Source organism: Anthonomus grandis, chromosome 14 (assembly GCF_022605725.1).
Source record: "Anthonomus grandis grandis chromosome 14, icAntGran1.3, whole genome shotgun sequence".
NCBI lineage: Eukaryota > Metazoa > Arthropoda > Insecta > Coleoptera > Curculionidae > Anthonomus > Anthonomus grandis.
Genome location: NC_065559.1, coordinates 21,124,102 through 21,143,084, shown reverse-complemented (window position 1 = coordinate 21,143,084; position 18,983 = coordinate 21,124,102). Strand labels below are relative to the sequence as shown.

Genomic DNA, 18,983 nt, shown 5'->3' with positions numbered 1-18,983 from the left:
GATGTAAAAATTTCTTTTGCGTCACAAGTTGCTTGCACATTTATACTACACCATGCTTTCCTATTCATATACTTGTCACCATGTAGCGATGGCGTTATTATTGGTACATGAGTGTCAATTGCACCAAAAGCACAGGGAAATCTATACAACTCTACCCATTCGTTGATTGCCTGGTCAGTCGAGTTTTTTGTAGGAAATTTCATCCAAATTCCTGCCTTTTCAACTATTTTTGGTAAAACGCGAGCTATCGTTTTACTTTATTGTTGTTCTATGTTGTTGTTTTATGTTGTTTATTGTTGTTCTATGAACTCCTTTTTTTCTGATCCTTATTTGAAATCCAGGATCACTTAGAAATTGCAAAAATATTTGCATTTTTTTTTTGGACTCAATGCACCAACTCTAGTCTCCACTTTTGGCTCCAAAAAATGGTTAGCTATCCACTCAACATTTTCTTCACTAAATCTATACAGATCGTGGTATTCTTCGGTACGACTTTCTTTTCTTTCGGGATAAAATTTTACAGATCTTATATTCATAAATGCAGCCATTTCTACCAAACTGTTTAATAATACTAAATTTTTAAGCCAGGGTCTAACAAGCTTGCAAAAATGTAAGCTTTTCCTTAATATTCTTAGTAATTGCTTATCGTTATTCCCACCATTTTTAGACAATGCTAACAACTTTGTCTTTTGCTATTGTATTAATTAGTAAAAGTTACTACTTACTTTTATCCATTGCAAACTAAGCATTTGCTATTAAAATGTAAGTTTTAGCTTTTACTGAATTCTTATTCACACTGCCCATTGTAATTTAATAATTAGTATTTTTATTTTTGGGTGTATAGAAAAGATTTTTTTAGTGGATATTTGAGGGGTTATTTATGAACGACTGTTTGATATTGACAATTGTATTTTAGTTGTGTTTTTATTTGTCTTTAATTAATTTTAAAATAATGGATATTATGGATCTATATGTTATGATTATACCTATGTTGTGTTTTTTTTGTAAGTAGTATTTATTTTTATCTATCTATCTTTTTATCCTAGTAGTAATAATTTTTTTCTTTTTTAAATTACTACATATTTTTCTCTTTGAGCTAATATTTTATGCGCTTTCATTCTCTATTTCATTAAAGTGAATAATATTGAATACACATTTTTTTCTAATTAACGATTTTTATTGTTTGTCTATCCGAAAGAAAAGTTCACGCTTCGCCACTGGGAAATACCCGATTAATTCATTTTACCCACTATGATTCACTTAACCCCGTTTGACGGTACGTGGGTGTAACACTCAAGCAGCTTTCCTCATTTAGTAGCATTTTCGTAACATCCAGGATTAATGATAAATTGGACTCTCACCCTTACCGTCTAATTATTAACGATAAATTAAACAACTTTTGAAGTATTTTTTGTCAGTATTTATAATACAATAGTAAGTTGGCCTTGGATTTGACATATCATTGTTACGAATTATCGTGGCGACCTGTCAGTTTCTGATATAATTAGAGTTATTGAGACATTTTTCAATAATAATAGTTATTTAGACAATTTTGCCAGGAACAAATGGGTAGGCATTTTGTGCCTTAATAAATTATTTGACATGTCAACTGTCAAATAGAAAATAATACAAAGAGATAAATAATAAAATTTTAATAATGCTGGTTTTTCGAAAGTACCTACTGTAAAAAAATACACTTTTTAATTATGTAATGAGCCACCCTAGTTCCATTTGAAAAAATTGACTTAGAGCGGAAAATAAGATTTTGCAAACTTTAGACGCATCTAGGAAAGCTGGGAAAAACAAAAGAGAGTGAATTATATTTTTCTAGGATTACTTGATGTAAAATTAACGATCTTAAATTATTTATGACACTCTAGATTAAAATTTAAAAAATTAAATAATTTAAAGGATCGATGTCAAAAATTGACCGGGGTGTCATTTTTCTTAGATTGTAATTTCCTATCAAAATATGTTAAAAAAGTTGGGGGGTCCCATTTAAAACAAGAAAGTTAGGATTATTTTAGGTTAAACCAGAAGTAACAGAAAACAACTGAATACGTCAGCCAATTCCAATATGGATGCTACACCCACTAACCAAATTTCATTTTTTTAACTTAAAAAGTAAAAAAGTTATAGGGGCGAAATACTTTCCTAAGACATACGGTATAGAGGAGTGGTGGTTGCATACAAACTGATCCAAATTCTTCTGACAAATCTGCTAGCGTCCTCTTGCTTGGCAACGGAAACTGTTGTAACTAACTTGACAGTTTGACGTAATTAATTGGACCAATCAAAATGATAGAAAGACGTGGCCAAATTAAGGCGGGAATATTTAAATTTCATTTAATAAGAAGTCTCTTATTATTTAATCGCAATATCCAAAGCAAGCACCTTATCATAAAGGTTACTTTTTGATTTATATATTTTTGACACTCATGTAGTGAATAGGTCTTTTACAAATGGCCTATTTTCCTCTTGTCTTAAGAGGGCTAACATTGTTCCAATTCGCAAGAAAGTTGATCCAAATGAACCTTGCAATTGTCGTTCTATAGCATTGTTTCCTGTGCTAGGAATAATAGTGGAGAAGCTGGGTAAGGTAAAAGTCGTTTCATTTCTTAACAGGCATAAACTGCTTGATCCCAATCAGTTTGTATTTCCAAAATCTAGAAACACAGGAGATGCTATGTTTGGATTTTTTTGGAGGAATTGCCCTGGAGTGGTTTTGCTCTTACCTGTCAGACTGTAAGAGAAGTTTCTTTTAATAATTCATGTTCCTCTGAATTGCCTATTTCTTTTGGCGTCTTACAGGGATCAGTCTTGGGTCCCCTGCTATTCTTAATGTACATTAACGATTTGCCTCGATTGAACATTAGTGGATACTTTACGGTTTTTGCAGATGATACAATACTTTGGCATGACAGGGATCCTCAAAGGTTGAAGTGTGCAATTGTGCGCGATATGCAGTGTCTGGACGAATGGTGTAATTCCAATAGTCTCGTGCTCAATATTTGATTCAACCCTTATGGACTGAGTTAATTTCTCTTAGACTTGTACTAATTTAATTAACTTTCAAATAAATAAAAGCCAATTACTTTTTTTCTAAGCGGACTGTATTTATTGTATTGTGCACATGATGGTTCACGGCGATAGAAGAGAAGAGATAAATAAAGAACGCGGAACGCGGAACCAGTCATGTGACTGCTGAACCACCAGCCGTCACATGACTGAAGCGGCGTTGCCGAACCTAATAATTTTTCTGTTCAAAACTGACAATACCGCCGGCCTTGAAAGCTCTGCCTTTCAACCTAACTACATAATATAAACTACTAGGCAAACCTTCATAGCCTTAAAAGCTAACAGGATACTAAAAATTACATTGTAAGTGTTAAATCCCTACTGTCATACTGCCGTCGTAAGAAAGGGAGCCGTATCTGCATTTTTTTTTAAATTTGGTTAAAACTATAATATGGGTATTTGAGGCATGAGGAATCGATTGATGTATCTTAAAAACGCGTATCTGCGTCACAAGTTTGCTTAAATGTACATACGATTACTACAAAATGACGTAATTTTCCGATTTCATAACTTAAACAACCCTAACTAGCAAATGTTGCTTACATTCCCGTATCTAAAACTTTTACCTTTTTACTTTACAGTTAACGCAAATATATATTAGACGTTTGTAGCTTAGAAAGACGTAACGCGGATTATTAGTTCAAAAAACAGCAACTGCATTGGCGCAAAACAGTTACGACTTTTTATGCTACAGTTCCATATTTAAATTTACCAGTGACAGGATAATTTGGATAATTTAGTATTAATTTGATCACCGAGCTGTGCAGATATACATACGTTGTCTCCAATCATAATAATAATAGAAAAACCACGTGCAGCAATCAGCTTTCGATATATGTTACCTACATATATCTGTATTTTTTGTGTTATTTGGAAAAAAATTAAGTTCTTGTGCCAGTTTGTTTTAAAAACAATAATAAATACCAAAAGTTAGCTGGTAAGTAACTATTTATTATAATAATTAAAACATGTGAGCGTCATTTAAATAATTTTATATTTTTTAATACGTTAAATAAATTCAAGATAGTTCAAAATAATCAAAATAAATCATAAAAATAGAATAAACACCTTGTAAAACAACTGGGCGCTTGGACGACTCCAAAGTAGAGATGGTGACGTGTAGACCTGAAATAATAAAAGTAACCTGAGCACACTTATTCCCGTAAAATTAATTAATAATAAAAATATTAAGCAAAACTCATTAATATGAAAAATATGAATTAATATGTTTTAAACTTGCTCAGTGATTTTACTTTTACGATAACCATTTAATTCATGTTCACCAACATTTAACCGCTTAACTTAAATATCCCAAAATTCATTATTCACCAACTTATTATTTTTATCCGATTGTTAAATGTCCCAGTAACGACAACGTACTGATATTGAATGATATACAATCGTTCAATATGCCAAAACGTGAGCACTACATTACTCACAAACCGTAGCCAAAATGCTACCAAAAACATTATTATAAAACATGAGATTGAGACAGCAATCTCCGATCTAGACCACCTGACGATAACACACTTTGTACTGAGGGGTGCAATGGACACCAAAACGCGAGGGTCCTCTCCAAATACAAAGCCTTGTTAAATACAACGAGCTGTGCAATGGTCCCAGACCAGCTCAGTATCTTAACAAGAAACAATAAACAATCGTCACAACAACACAAGCAAGACAAACAACAATCGGTCATTAAAATATTTCATTAATCACATTTTTAATTAAAAAGGTAAAATATCGGTGTAATCAATAAGATAGAAATAAGCATACTCTGTGAGAACACTCACCCTTTCTTGTAGTAAAACACTACACCAAATCAACACAGCTTATTTCACGTCGCAACACCCTTTATTGTTTTTATTAAATAACTCCACTCTTTAGTGACCAAAACTCAAATGAATTTTATAAACCAAATATTTATCTCACTCTTTTATCGAAACCCATAAAAATAATTCCCGAGGGGAAACGCTAAGTGTAAACCGTATTTGGTTACTTACGGTACCGCTGAGCTAGCTTTAGTTTTGTAAATATCCTGAACCTCTTTTCGGTCAGACCGATAAATTTCATCTTAATGACTAAGAAAAATATTTCAATTCTTTAGAAAATAAACAGGGTCTTACATTATGTATACAGGATGGTTTGTAATGAATGCGACATATAGAGTTTCGGGAGATTCTTCTAGTTAAAAAAAATCGATTTGGCTTGGCTAAGTTTATAATCCAAAAGTCGATACTTACCGAGATACAGGGAGTTGAAAATAAAATTCTATTTTTGAATTTTTAACATAAAATTAACACAAAATTCAATTTTTACCCAAAATTTGACAATTATTGGGGGTTTTTTGAGGTGAGAAATCATAATTTGGACTAAATTTTCATGTAAGACTTAGAGGGCGCTACGTACGCTATATTCTTCTTTTTAATTGGGTCTAACTTTTTTGGCAGTAATTTTTTGATATTTTTAATGAGTTGCTATCGTTCCTACATCTTTTTTAAAGGTACCAACCCAACCCAATTTTAAACCAGCTACATATGATCGTTTTCGAGATATATAATGAGATGAAGGAAATACAGTGTTGCATGGAATCCTAGCGAGAATGGCTTCATGGTCAGAAATACCAGATGAGAGTACTCTACATGAGACATCATTTAAATTTGTACACAAATAATCAATAGTAGATGCAGATGAGGGTGTTATACATGTGGGTGAAAGAACATGCATCTTTAAGTCATAAGATTCCAATATACTTAAAAGGGATGTATGAAATGATGGCAAGCTTACATCAGTGAAGTTAATATTAAAGTCACCAGCCAATGTAACTATGGAGTGTAGAGACAATTGGGATAATAGAGAATCAAGTTTGTCCAGGAACATACCAATATCTCCTGTGGGTGGTCTATAAACACAAAGAACATATAAATTAAATCGCTTACAAAAACAAAGGGAGAATTCAAAAACCTTCTCCAACAGAAAACTATCATACTTATTAATTTTACAGAAAAAAGCTTCAATTGTTTGTTTAACTAAAATAGTTGTTCCTCCATGTATGGAGTTTTGCCGACAAAAAATTGATATAGGAATATAATCAGATATTAAGAAACATTCGTTAGGCTTTAACCAGTGCTCAGTTAGTAATACAATATCAGGAAAATCACATGAATCAAGTAAAAGATGAAGCTCGTCCATTTTATTTCTTAGAGACTGTATATTTAAAATAAAACTACTGAAACTTTTCGCATGCTTATACTTGTAATGTAAATACATTACATTACAAATAAATTGTAAATAAAATTATGATTTAATATAAAATAAAGTGTTTATGTTTCTAAAGTTTTTTTTTAACGTTAAATTATTTCAAGTTATTTATTTACAAATGTTTATCAAAGGCCGGATTCGGTGGGGTAAAGGAGGGGCGGCAACATTTTTTTCGCACCCGGGCGGCAGATACCCTAGGAACGGCAGTGCCCAGTTTATTTGCCGCATGAATGGGTAACCATTGCTCTCAATGCAAAAAAAATGACCCTAAGTACCAAGTTTTAAAAAAAAAGACATAGCTTTTGTTGACTGGAAAACCCTGGCAAAGCTAATAATGATCAACCGAAACAAGGATCAAGATGGGAATGTGGTTAATTGGCATCATATTAAGTGGATTAGGTATGAAAAGGCATTCCCTTTTACAATGAAAATGAAAACAGATTTTGATGAAGATTTTCACAGTATAATGATTCTTCCACACATAGGAAGACGAGTGACAGTTGCTTCCATGGAAAAATGTCTCAAACCCTTATACGAGGAAGAGAGGAAAATTTCATCAATAAAGCTGAAACATTTAAAAGAAATTTGCAATTCTGGAAGTGTCTGCCGGCTCTTTTTTACAATTTTGCTAAGTAGTGACGAAACCATTGACAAACGGTGCACATACGGGTATTTGCGAGATCTGCGCGGCCAAAAGTTAGTTTTTCAAACTATCAAACTAGGTAAAAAAAAACGACGACATAGGATAAGCAACTAATCCAAGAATAACACCCCACCTTTCACGCCTTTCTCCCGTGCGCACCATTCGTCCAGCGCATAGAGTAATTAAAAGTATTTAATATTCATTTCCACAAAACATAACCCCCCATAGGGGGGTTATGTTTTGTGCTATGGTCCAGCGTTAGTTTGAAGTCGACCGTCGCTCGTGCTGTTACTTTTTGCATTTTTCTCAATTCGCTACGCTTTCAGTGAATATTAATAATAGTTGTGCCTTTATTTTGGACGCGGTAGTGATGGATTTGGATAGACCAAGTAAGAATCCACTAATTTCGATATAATTTAAATTGTTCTAAAATATTTTTATTTAGTTAATAAAATTTAAACCGTAACAAGTATTATGAAGATTTTTTGGGTATTATTTTTGCTTACTAATGGATTTGATATACTTTCCACCTAGATCCAGCTATTATTTCTATTACGATTAAAGGTTTTAGTCCTGTAGAAGTAAATGTTTTTATAATTAGTCGCGGAAAAGCGCGGATAAGTACTACTGGGGCACATTGAATTGATCAGTGGCGAAGCGTGAACTTTTTTTTCGGGTAGACAAACAATAAAAATCGTTAATTAGAAAAAAATGTGTATTCAATATTATTCACTTTAATGAAATAGAGAATAAAAGCGCATGAAATATTAACTCAAAAAGAAAAATTATGTGGTGATATAAAAAAGAAAAAAATTATTACTACTAGCATAAAAAGGTAGATAAAAAAACACAACTAAAATACAATTGCCAATATCGAACAGTCGTTCATAAATAACCACTAAAATATCCACTAAAAAACCATTTCTATACACCCAAAAATAAAAATACTTATTAAATTACTATAGCACGCGTCCGCATCAAATGCCAAATGCAGATTGATCAAAAAACTAAACTGAAGATGTATTGCGGTCGACCAGATCAAGCGTGTCCATAAGCAATAACCCTCAACAGCATAATAAAATAGCTGGTTGACTTCGATAGACAAAAGCTCGAATGTCTTTTCCGCGAGTAAATTTTGCATACGTAATAGGCTGAATACTGATACGGCCGGACCTCTGTTACCTGCTTGATGCGTATATGGTTCGATTAGATGCTCCAAATTTCGGAAGACAAATATCAATGTGTCTTCCTGGGGCTCATATACATTAATTGGGTATCAGCCCTGCATTTTTATTTCAATTGGTGCGTCAGGCGGGGCGCGCCTTAGATATTATAGATAGATAGATATTATAGCCGTTTAGATACTATATAATAATAGTAAGGAGAGCGACTACGTTCTGTGTTAATTTTTTTTTTAATTTTAATTCAACAATTAGAGTAAAGTCGGCATATATGGAATACCAATCATTTTTATAGCGATAACATCAAAACATAAGTATTTAGAGCTGCATGATTTCATTAATATATACTTCTAAGTATCTCCAAAGAGTGTCAGGTGCTAAATTAAAAATTAAATCATATTCGGTAATTTTACAAAAACATTTTAAAAAAATGCATTTTTGGCCGACAAAAAAAAAAGGAGGGTAATATGGAATATGCATATCGGGTAATATGGAATAGACTTATTATACGCAAAAAACTAAAAAACTTTACTAAAATTATTTAACTTCAGAACATCAATATGAATATAAAAGTATATCTAGGAATTGCAAAAATCGCAAACAAATACATCTTTTTCTGCACTGGTACAAGCTTCGTGAGCCCATTCATGGCAGATTGCGCATTGCACCCATATTTCTCTACTTCGGCTTGAGGAAAATGTTTCTAGGCAAAAAATACATAGGACATCTTCACCGGTTGGTTTTTTATTGTAGCAGCTTAATGGCAGATCATCATCAGATGAATCATCAATTACTGCTTCAGATTCTGAATCAGAGGAACTAGATGGTACATATTTTTTCGTGACTTTACGCTTCTTGGTTTGTAATCCACTAGATCCAGGTTCATCGAAAACGTTTCGTGTAACTTTTTGTTTTGAGAGATTAATTGATTGTTCTAATTCCTCCTTATTCGGCGTCGACATGATTATTTTGGAACGCCCACATTTTCTTCCCCGAGTTGCCGGCTTCTTTGTTAGTTCTGGAACTGGAATTATGTCACTAGGATAAACATAAGGCAAGTTAATTTGCTCATTATGAGGACGTGTATTATCGTTCGGCAAATTTTGATTTTCGTTTTGCATTTCAGCCGCAAATTCTTCGTCTGTGAAAATATTTCTTCTTAAAGGGTAGATCCCAGTGGCACTAAATCCTTTAACAGCTCTTACCCCAGATTGCACTTTAAGATAGACGCTACCAAATAACTGGCAAATATCAAAATGTGTTACTGCACGTTTTTCCGTTCTCATGAAGATTCTCACTTCTTCGTTATAGAAGGTCTTTAATGCACCCATGACGGTCTTATCAAGGGGCTGAAATTTGTGCGTTGTATGTGGTGGTAGGCATAAAATAGTAACATTATTTTCTTTAGCTTTGATAAGTACATCTAGATTTCTAGTGTGAGTGTGATGGCCGTCTAATATCAACAGTATTGGTTTTGTTGCTGAAGGTTTGGCTAGCTCTAGGAAGTGGTCAAACCATTTTGTAAATAAATCTGTCTGAATCCACCCGGATGGGTGAAAAGCAAACAGCGATTCTGGAGGTGCCCCCTTTTTCAACTGCTCACTGGCTTTTTTGCGTGGAAAGATGATCATCGGTGGCACAAAATTACCTGCCGCACTCATACACATTACGATGGTTATAAGTGAACCTCTTTCGGCTGATGTGAGAGTACCAACTTGTCGTTTGCCTCTAAGCGATACCACTTCTGGACATCTTGATTGCACAATGGACAACCCCGACTCATCTACATTATATATTTGATGAGGTCCATAATTTCGCTCCGCCATAGTCCTCTCTAATAAGTCGAAAAACTCATTGACATTTTCCCTATTAAAACCAACGGCTCTTGCTAGGGAAGTTCCAGTGGGCTTTCGTAAACTTAGTGTAGCCTTATGCCTGTGCATGAATGATGAAAACCAATCTTTTCCCGCAGATTCACGTAAAAGAGAGAATGTTGGTATACTGTTACGTGTAGCAAGTTGGAATGCTAGAGATCGGACATCCCTTCTTGTCAGACCAAAAAACTTCTGATCCATTATAAGTAAATATTGAACTAGTTCCTTTTCCAACTCCTCTGACAAAACTGGTCGTTTACCCAACTTCGTTTTACTCACAATTGCTGGAGGCCCTTCAGTATGACAGAGGCGAAAAAGTGTTGAGCGTGGAACTTTAAATCTTTTTGCTGCCGCCAAATAACCCATATTTCTGTTTCTTACTGATTCAATGTCGTTTTCCATATCTTCCTCACTCCATTGTTTTCGCTTTTGCTTGAAGGGAGCAGCCATTATGTCTGAAAATTAAAAAAAAACTCTATTTTATACTGAGCGGGTAATATGGGATATCCCATATTACACGCTACACAATATGTAAACAAAACAAGTACTCTATATAGTATCATGAAAAATATCAAAGCAAATCTTTAAGATTTCTACCATATTATGCCTAAACAAACTTACCATGCGCTTAAACACTTTTGTTTCAACAAAATGTCACAAAATGATTTTAACTGACCCCGTGTACAAACTCTGAACATGTGAAAAATCATAACCTCAACTTTTTCGGCGTTGATGGCGTATGCGGAAATTTTACTTCATGCCAACAGTCTAGAATTTCAAGAATTCAAGAATTTTTTTCAAGATTTCAAGAATTCTAATGTCGCCATCACTCTAGAGATGGAGCCACCAGTTTAAAAATTATGAAAAGTTCTATATTACCCGACTATTCCATATATGCCGACTTTACTCTACATGAAATAATTACGTAATAAATTACGTAATATGACAAATAACTGGATAATTTTGGGTAGACAGTGTCTACCTTGTCTACTCGTACGCTTCGCCACTGGAATTGATTTGTTTTTATCTGAATAAAAATAAAATAAAAACATTGTTATTGTAAGAGTTACAGGCGAACATTTTTTTGTTATAGATTGCCAAGGTCCCTCGGGAGTAAAACTAGTGACCTGTAGAAACATGTTCGACCGTATGCAGGCCCTGGGTCTACCAAGTTTGGAAGAAAAACTAAATGCTTTGAAGGATCAAATTTTGTCCTGTGACAATTTTACAGAAGATCAAATTGAAAGTTTTAAAGCCAGTTTTGCACGTTTTAAATCACAAACGAAGCAAAGGTGGGTAATAGCCCATAAGAAGGAAGACGTGTTTTTAAAATACAATCAATCATGGTGAGAAGGAACTATTGAAATTCCCGTGGTTATTCAAAAAAGGCCAGGCCGACCACCTAAGATGTTTGAAGAATCAAGTGAAAGGACTAAAAGAAGAAAAACCGAAGAAATACGGGCTTCATTAGCCAAGGAAGTTATCATTCATGCTGCTCAGGTTGAGTTGTGAAAAAGCGGAAAACGCGATGCTTCCGACATACTAAAGGAAATAACCACAAGTAGCCCGTTACGTGCTACGAAATATAAGAAGGCGTTTTCAGAAACAAAAACCAAAGAGCCTACCCAACTTGCTCCATTGGAGGCGCTATCAATGTTTGTGGAAGCAGATTTAACTCGAAGACAATATGAGGTAATCCGAAATACGAACAAAAAGTTTTTTCCTTGTTATAGTCTTTTACAAAAAGAAAAAAAAATGTTACCCACCAACAGAAGAATGCAACGTAACCAATACCAGTGCCGAAAGTAATTTGCAAGCTTTGGTTGATCTCATCGTAATGCCTTTATCTACCTACCTGAACGAAGTCCTAATAACGCTAAGAGAGGAAGAAAAAGACAGTTTAAAGGTTATTTGCAAATGGGGTTGTGATGGCTCACAACAATGTCAATTCAAACAAAAATTTGAAAATGACGCCGACTCAGACGCTAACATATTTCAAAGCTGTTTTGTACCTCTAAGACTAGTTTGTGGTAAAGAAGGTAAAAATATAGTCTGGGAAAATCCTACTCCCTCATCTCCCAGGTACTGTAGACCAATAAGGTTTCGATTCTTAAAAGAAAGTACAGATGTTACGCAGGAAGAAATTAAGTATATAAATAAGTCTATACAGGGACTTCAACCAACACGTGTTAATTTACAAGAAAAAGAATTGTTAGTTAGGCATGTCTTTATCATGACGATGGTGGATGGAAAGGTCTGCAATGCAGCTACAGGCACTAAATCAACCAGCAAGTGCTATATGTGTGGTGCAACCTCCAAAGAATTTAACCAGTTAAATCTAGAAAAGCCAGTCTGTTCTGAAGCTTTAGAGTTTGGACTCTCAATTTTACATGCGAGGATTCGCTTTTTCGAAACTATCCTCCACTTGGCATATAAATTGCCGGTGAAAAAATACAGAGAACGAAAGACCGAAACAGAAAAAAGTATGGAAAAGGAGAGAAATCTGGAAATTCAGGAAAGATTTCGCCGAGAAACTGGACTCTTAGTGGATATGCCAAAGGCTAATTTCGGCAATACAAATGACGGCAACATGAGCAGGAGGTTTTTCGAGGACCCAAAACTGTCATCAGAAATAACTGGCATTAGCTGTGAGCTATAATCTATAGACTAAAAGTAATTTTGGAAGTAATTTCAAGTGGTTATATAATTAATCATGAAAAATACAACATATATGCATTGGAAACTGCTAGGTAATATGTTAGTTTGGACCCTTGGCACCCAATGAGTCCAACTATGCATAAAGTACTTATTCATGGTGCAGTTATAATAAAAAATGCATTATTGCCCATTGGACAGCTCTCCGAAGAGGCTGCAGAAGCCCGAAATAAACATTTCCGAGCATACCGTCAAGATTTTGCCCGAAAATTCTCCAGGAAGGACTGCAACAGGGACATTTTTAATCGGCTTCTTTTAAGTTCCGATCCGGTATTAAGTGGCATAAGGAAAGTAAACAGAAGAAAATTGGGATCTTTTCTACCAGAAACCATAACACTTCTGATGCCTGCCAGTCCTCCAGACAGCGTAACTACTGCAGATCCATCAGACAGCGAAGATTATATTTTATTTGACGAATGTTAGTTTTTTTATCATTATTAATTTTATTATTATTAATTTTTTTTATATTAAATATACTTGACTTATTAAAATAAATGTTATTTACTTTAAAATATCCTTTGGCATAGATAAACAAAAAAATAATTTTGGCCGCATAGATTAATGAAATACCCCTTTGTGCGGTGTTTCCAGATGTAAATGACCCTGAGGAAGACTTTTTCTTACAATAATGTTATTAATAATTATTTTTATTTTTCATCATTATGTTTAGAATTAGTTCTTTCAGTTTATAGCTTTTCGCATCACTACAACTTTGAGAAAGTATTTGTCCCAAATGTGGCTATCTGCATTTTTCCTGTTTAAATTAGTTATTATTTATGTTTGTCGAAAATCTGGGTCATTACAAGAATTTTCTTTTTATTTTATTCAAATAAAAAAATAGTTTTATTAAAATGTGTTTTTTTATAGATTTGATACAGCCTATTAAACTTTATTTTGTGTTTCCTAAATATAAAGCATTTTGTAGATAGGTACATATGGAAACACACCATCGACATGAGAGTACTCTACATGACACATCATTTAAATTTGTACACAAATAATCAATAATAGTTGCAGATGACGATGTTATACGTGTGGGTGAAAGGACATGCATCTTTAAGCACAGATGTAAATAGCTCCGCAGTGCGGATTTAAGTCATAAGATTCCAATATACTTTTTTTTTTTTTTTTAATAAACGGGAAACCCCCATTACAAAAAAAAATAAATTATAAAATACAGTTATGTCAATAATTAATAATCCTTACTTAAACTATTAAGAGTTAAAGACTTAACTAAAAAAAAAGACTCTAAAGTAAATAAACAAAAAAAAAATACATCTTTGTATTAACTAATAGATTAGGAACATAAATTCTCACTTGGTTTACCCATCAAACAACATATTAATTAAAAATATCAATTGAACAATACTAAGTATTCAAAATTTTCATTAAACTACCCTTAAAAGACCCATATGAATTGCCAAAAACATCTAGCCTCTCCTCCCGATCCAAAAAATCTAGAGATCTCACCAAAAAAGAGTTTTTACCATAATTGGTTCTATGGAACCCAATATGAAATAAATTATTTTGTCTAAGTGTTCTCTGAGGAATAGAAAATTTAACCTGGGAAAGTAAATCCGGACAGGATATAATACCATTCAACAACTTATAGATAAGACAGATGTCAAACATTGTTCTTCTTTTATCCAAAGACAAAACTTTAACATAATTCAATATTTGGGATAATCATGATTAGCAATAAGATCCAAATTAAACATGTAGTTATAATATCTTAAAAATTTGTTCTGCACACTCTCCAGTAATGACTTATAGACATTATACTGGGGAGTCCAGATAATTGAGCCATACTCAAGCTGTGATCGTACCAATCCCACATATACAGATTTGACAGCCTGCAATGATAACCCCTCACAATTTCTAAGCGTAAAACCCAACATTCTATTAGCTTTTACTACTATTTGGTCTATATGATTGCAGAAGTTTAATTTCGTGTCAAACAGTATGCCTAAATCCTTAGCAACATCTTTTAATTGACTGGCCGTTAATTGTGTAAAATGATGGTATCCTACTTTTTTTTCCTATGAAATGAAATTTGGAAGCATTTATTAATATTCAAATCCAACAAATTATTTTGGCACCAAAGAGAAAGGCCATCAAGATCTTTCAGTAAGAGGCTGATATCAAGTTCATTCACAATAACCAAGTTTGAGGTCATCAGCAAACATTAAAAATTCACAATACTCAAGACATCCCTAAGGTCATTAACAAACAAACTAAATAGCAAAGGAGAGCAGTGTCCGCCTTGTGGCACTCCAGAACAAACTTCAATCACCTTAGATATAAAATTACCAAGTTTAATCACTTGCTTTCTATCACTAAGAAAGCTAAGCAACCATTTTAGCAATCTATCAGAAAAACCTATATTTCTCAATTTTTCAATTAATAACAAATGATTTACCTTGCCAAACGCCTTGGAGAAGTCTGTATATACAGCATCAATTTGATACCCCCTCTCCAAGGCATCTGACAACTTGTTGTGGTATATGAGTAAATTTGTAAGAGTGGACCGACCACCTCTAAAACCATGCTGTTCCTCAACAATAATTTCTCTACATTGCCAATTTAAATGGGCAAACATAAGGCTGTCAAAAACCTTGGGGATGGACGACACTATGGACACACTACGATAATTACTGACATCATTCCTCGACCCTGATTTAAAAATAGGAGAAATATAACCCTCCTTCCATATGTCTGGAAATGTTCCAGAAATAAGAGACAAGTTAAAAAGTTTATGTAGTGGCTGTGATAGTGCATATCGACAGTTTTTTAAAAGAATATTGGGGATTCCATCTGGACCAATCATTAACTTATTAGGCAAAGCCCCCAGCTTATCAAACACCTCAGCCAGACTTGTGACAGGACAGTCAATATTAATCTGGCTAAAAGACTTAAAAGGGATGTATATGATAGCAAGCTTACATCAGTGAAATTAATATTAAAGTCACCAGAAAATATAACTATGGAGTGTAGAGACAATTGGGATAATAGAGAATCAAGTTTGTCCAGGAACATACCAATATCTCCTGAATGTATGAATAAACATTCCATTTCCTATTTATTTAAATTATGAGGGTGAAGATCTAATTGATTTTCTTTATATATTATTTTGGTGAAGGTTACACATTGTGAATGTTATAAATCGTTGGAACTTTTACTATATTATAAAATAATTGAAGTTAATAAAAATTAAAAAAAAAAAAATCTATTTAAATTAGTTTATGGTAGAAAGAACACATTATTTAAAATCAGATTAATTTAAAAATGACTAACACCAAGCATTGCAAAACCATAAAGATATATTATTATTATTATTATTATTAGTTTAAATGTATAATAAACAAAGAATTAATACTTAATATTATACAAAATACAACCTAAATAGGAAAAACAGTTTTTATTATTTTTTTTTTTTACAATACAATATAGTATGGAAAAGTTAAAGCTATTACATCGATACGCAATTCACAATGTATATTTCTATTTCCTAAAAAAAAAATTAAAATATTTAAATCTTACTAACATCAAATAAATGGTAAATTGTTTTACTTCAGATACCAAAAGAAAAAGACCATATTTCTTCAATTCAAAAATATATGTTTAATTTATGGTAGTTTCACTTAGGTATATGCACCATACTTAAAAATATAATTTTTGATACATTAAAAGTTAAGAAAAAAAAAATACTTAAGGCATACATAATATAGGTATATAGCATTGAGGAAGAGTGGATGATGTTGTAACATTGTGCTCATGACACTGAACAAAGAACTGTAATGCTATAATCGCGGAGTAATAACCTAAACATAAACTCCTTAAAAAAATATTGAATTAACCAAACAAATAAGGGAATTTTGTTAGTATGTAGTATATATCATGCAAAAGTCCCCGTAACTTGAATGATACATAAAAGATTAATATGAATACTCATTATAAACTGCAATATTCAAAAGATGGTGCAACGATGCTTCTTCTTCTTTTTAACTTGCAATGCAGCTCTAGTGGCATTTTCGAACACCTCTCGGACACCCTCCTTGCTTTTGGCTGAACATTCTAAATAGGCAAAAGCGTTAATCTTTTCCGCCATGGATCTACCATCTTGAGGCTTAACAGGTTCCTGTTTCATTTTCTTCAGTTCATTAATTGTATTGGGATCGTTGCGCAGATCCTTCTTGTTACCAACTAGGATAATGGGAACGTTGGGGCAAAAGTGTTTTACCTCGGGAGTCCATTTCTCGGGGATGTTTTCTAAAGAGTCTGGCGAGTCTACTGAGAAACACATAAGAATCACATCGGTGTCCGGATAGGACAGTGGACGTAGACGATCGTAGTCTTCTTGTCCGGCAGTATCCCACAAGGCAAGTTCCACTTGCTTTCCGTCTACCTCGATGTCGGCCACATAATTTTCGAAAACGGTGGGCACGTACACTTCCGGAAATTGATCTTTGCTAAACACGATCAAGAGGCAAGTTTTACCGCAAGCCCCGTCACCGACGATCACCAATTTTTTACGTATAGCCGCCATGGGACCTAAAAAAAAAACACCAAGAAGTTAACGCCTATTCCAATGACTAACTAAAGATGGCGGATCGTCTATTTAATCAAAAAGGAAACGGGTGAACGGCGGCGGGGATGAGATGATAACACTCACCTTTGTTAAAGTCCTCCTGTTGGGACCAACAACAAAACATCCAGTTAAATTGGCCGAAAGTTGAATTGCGTTTCGCTTCGGCCGATGACGATAATGGAACTCCCCGAATAAAAACTATTCCTCTAAAATAAAATAAACAAAATCGGAATTTTCAGCTCTTTTTTAAGGAATGATGTCATCTGACAACTAACTGACGGATGCGGATTGACGTTTTCAGAATCGACTGTCACTTAAATGTCATTAGCAAAATTTAGCTTTGACAGCAAGACAGGTTACGAGTATAATATTCCACTTCAATCTCTTGTCCAAGACCAGGGTTGGGTAATACCAACACCCACTCAAAGACAAGGCCTTAGTGCTTGGCGCGTGACGTCATCGATGTGGGCCACCGATTTTTAAAAACCAAGGGATTTCATATGCTAATATCTCAATATTTGGCTTATTTTAAAAAATGCTAGGAATAGAATAGAGTTTAGGAAACATTCAAAGGTATGTTTTAGTTCTGGTTGAATGTCAGATTAAATATTATGGTGTAATATTAAATGCAGACTCCCAACTCCCCTACATCTGCGCCAAAATTCAACATATGTATTTAGGTATTTATAATACTTTTTTTATACCATCAAGTAGTAAAAAATGTTATTATATACACATAAATACATATATTGACTTTAAAAGATTAAAAAGCTTATCATACTCCAGTTCATGTAATTCTTTAATTGCAGAAAAAGAAGCACATTTTTTTTTCAAAGTGTCAAAATCAGAAAAATAAAATTTTTGGTCTGGTTTAGAGTTAAGCCAATTATTAAATACACATTTAAGTAAGTAAACTGTGTCAAATAGGTAAAATAATGGTCTCTGATTATCTATGGGATGAGAATAAACAATGCTAAGTTGGTCTGCAGTTGAAAAATGACTCATGGCTTTCCCGTTAATGGCATTATTATCACTTGTAACACAAAAAACTATGTACCCAATCTCCTCTAAATTTTCAATAAAATTATGTCTTAATAAAATTATGAAGTATGTCTGATGTAATTTTGGAGATGGGACCTATGTGAACTACTTCCTAAAAAGCTGGAACACACACTTGTAATCATAAAAGTAAATGCCGAGGAAGCTAGAGACTTATTATTGACTGATGTTCCAGTGATATTACCGTTTTACCTTTATAGTCCATGTAAGGGTCAATATGAATTTCATCAAAAAGTAGTGTCACACATCTCTCATGATCCTTTAGTAAACTAAACACATTTGGGGCATAAGTTAAAAACATTTTTTTTTTCTATGTGGGGATCGGTCATGTGTTTGTTACAAATACCCATTATAGTTTGAGGATGTGGTAAAATTAGGTATCCATAACCTCTTAAATACTTGTATGCATGAAGACTAATAGTATAGCTTATACAAGTCAAAATTATTGTACTACTTGAATATCTGTACCTTTCCTTTGCAGTTATAAGCAAAGCTAAAGCATGAACTATTTTGTTGTCTTCAATGTTTTTAAAACTTTTTAGTATGTTTGACACAAAATCGAACACACATTTCATTTTATTTAT

General features: G+C 33.5%; 1 protein-coding gene across 1 annotated transcript; it reads right to left on the bottom strand.

Annotated features, from left to right (window-relative positions):
- Positions 1 to 16,155: 16,155 nt before the first annotated feature.
- LOC126744739 (ras-like GTP-binding protein Rho1) lies at positions 16,156 to 17,612 on the bottom strand. The gene is made up of 2 exons (XM_050452275.1): positions 17,425 to 17,612; positions 16,156 to 17,303 (listed from the first exon to the last, which is right to left on the bottom strand). The coding sequence occupies exons 1-2, from the start codon at positions 17,462 to 17,464 to the stop codon at positions 16,720 to 16,722; spliced, it is 624 nt and encodes a 207-aa protein (XP_050308232.1). The 5' UTR covers positions 17,465 to 17,612; the 3' UTR covers positions 16,156 to 16,719.
- Between the last annotated feature and the right edge of the window lie 1,371 nt (positions 17,613 to 18,983).

What these genes read in the sequence shown, in the direction of transcription:
- LOC126744739 (XM_050452275.1), bottom strand. Translation starts at nt 17,464, where the DNA reads ATGTTTTGTTGTTGGTCCCAACAGGAGGACTTTAACAAAG. An exon ending in ACAGGAGGACTTTAACAAAG is followed by an intron (nt 17,304 to 17,424) that starts GTGAGTGTTATC and finishes TTTTTTTTTTAG; the next exon opens with GTCCCATGGCGGCTATACGT.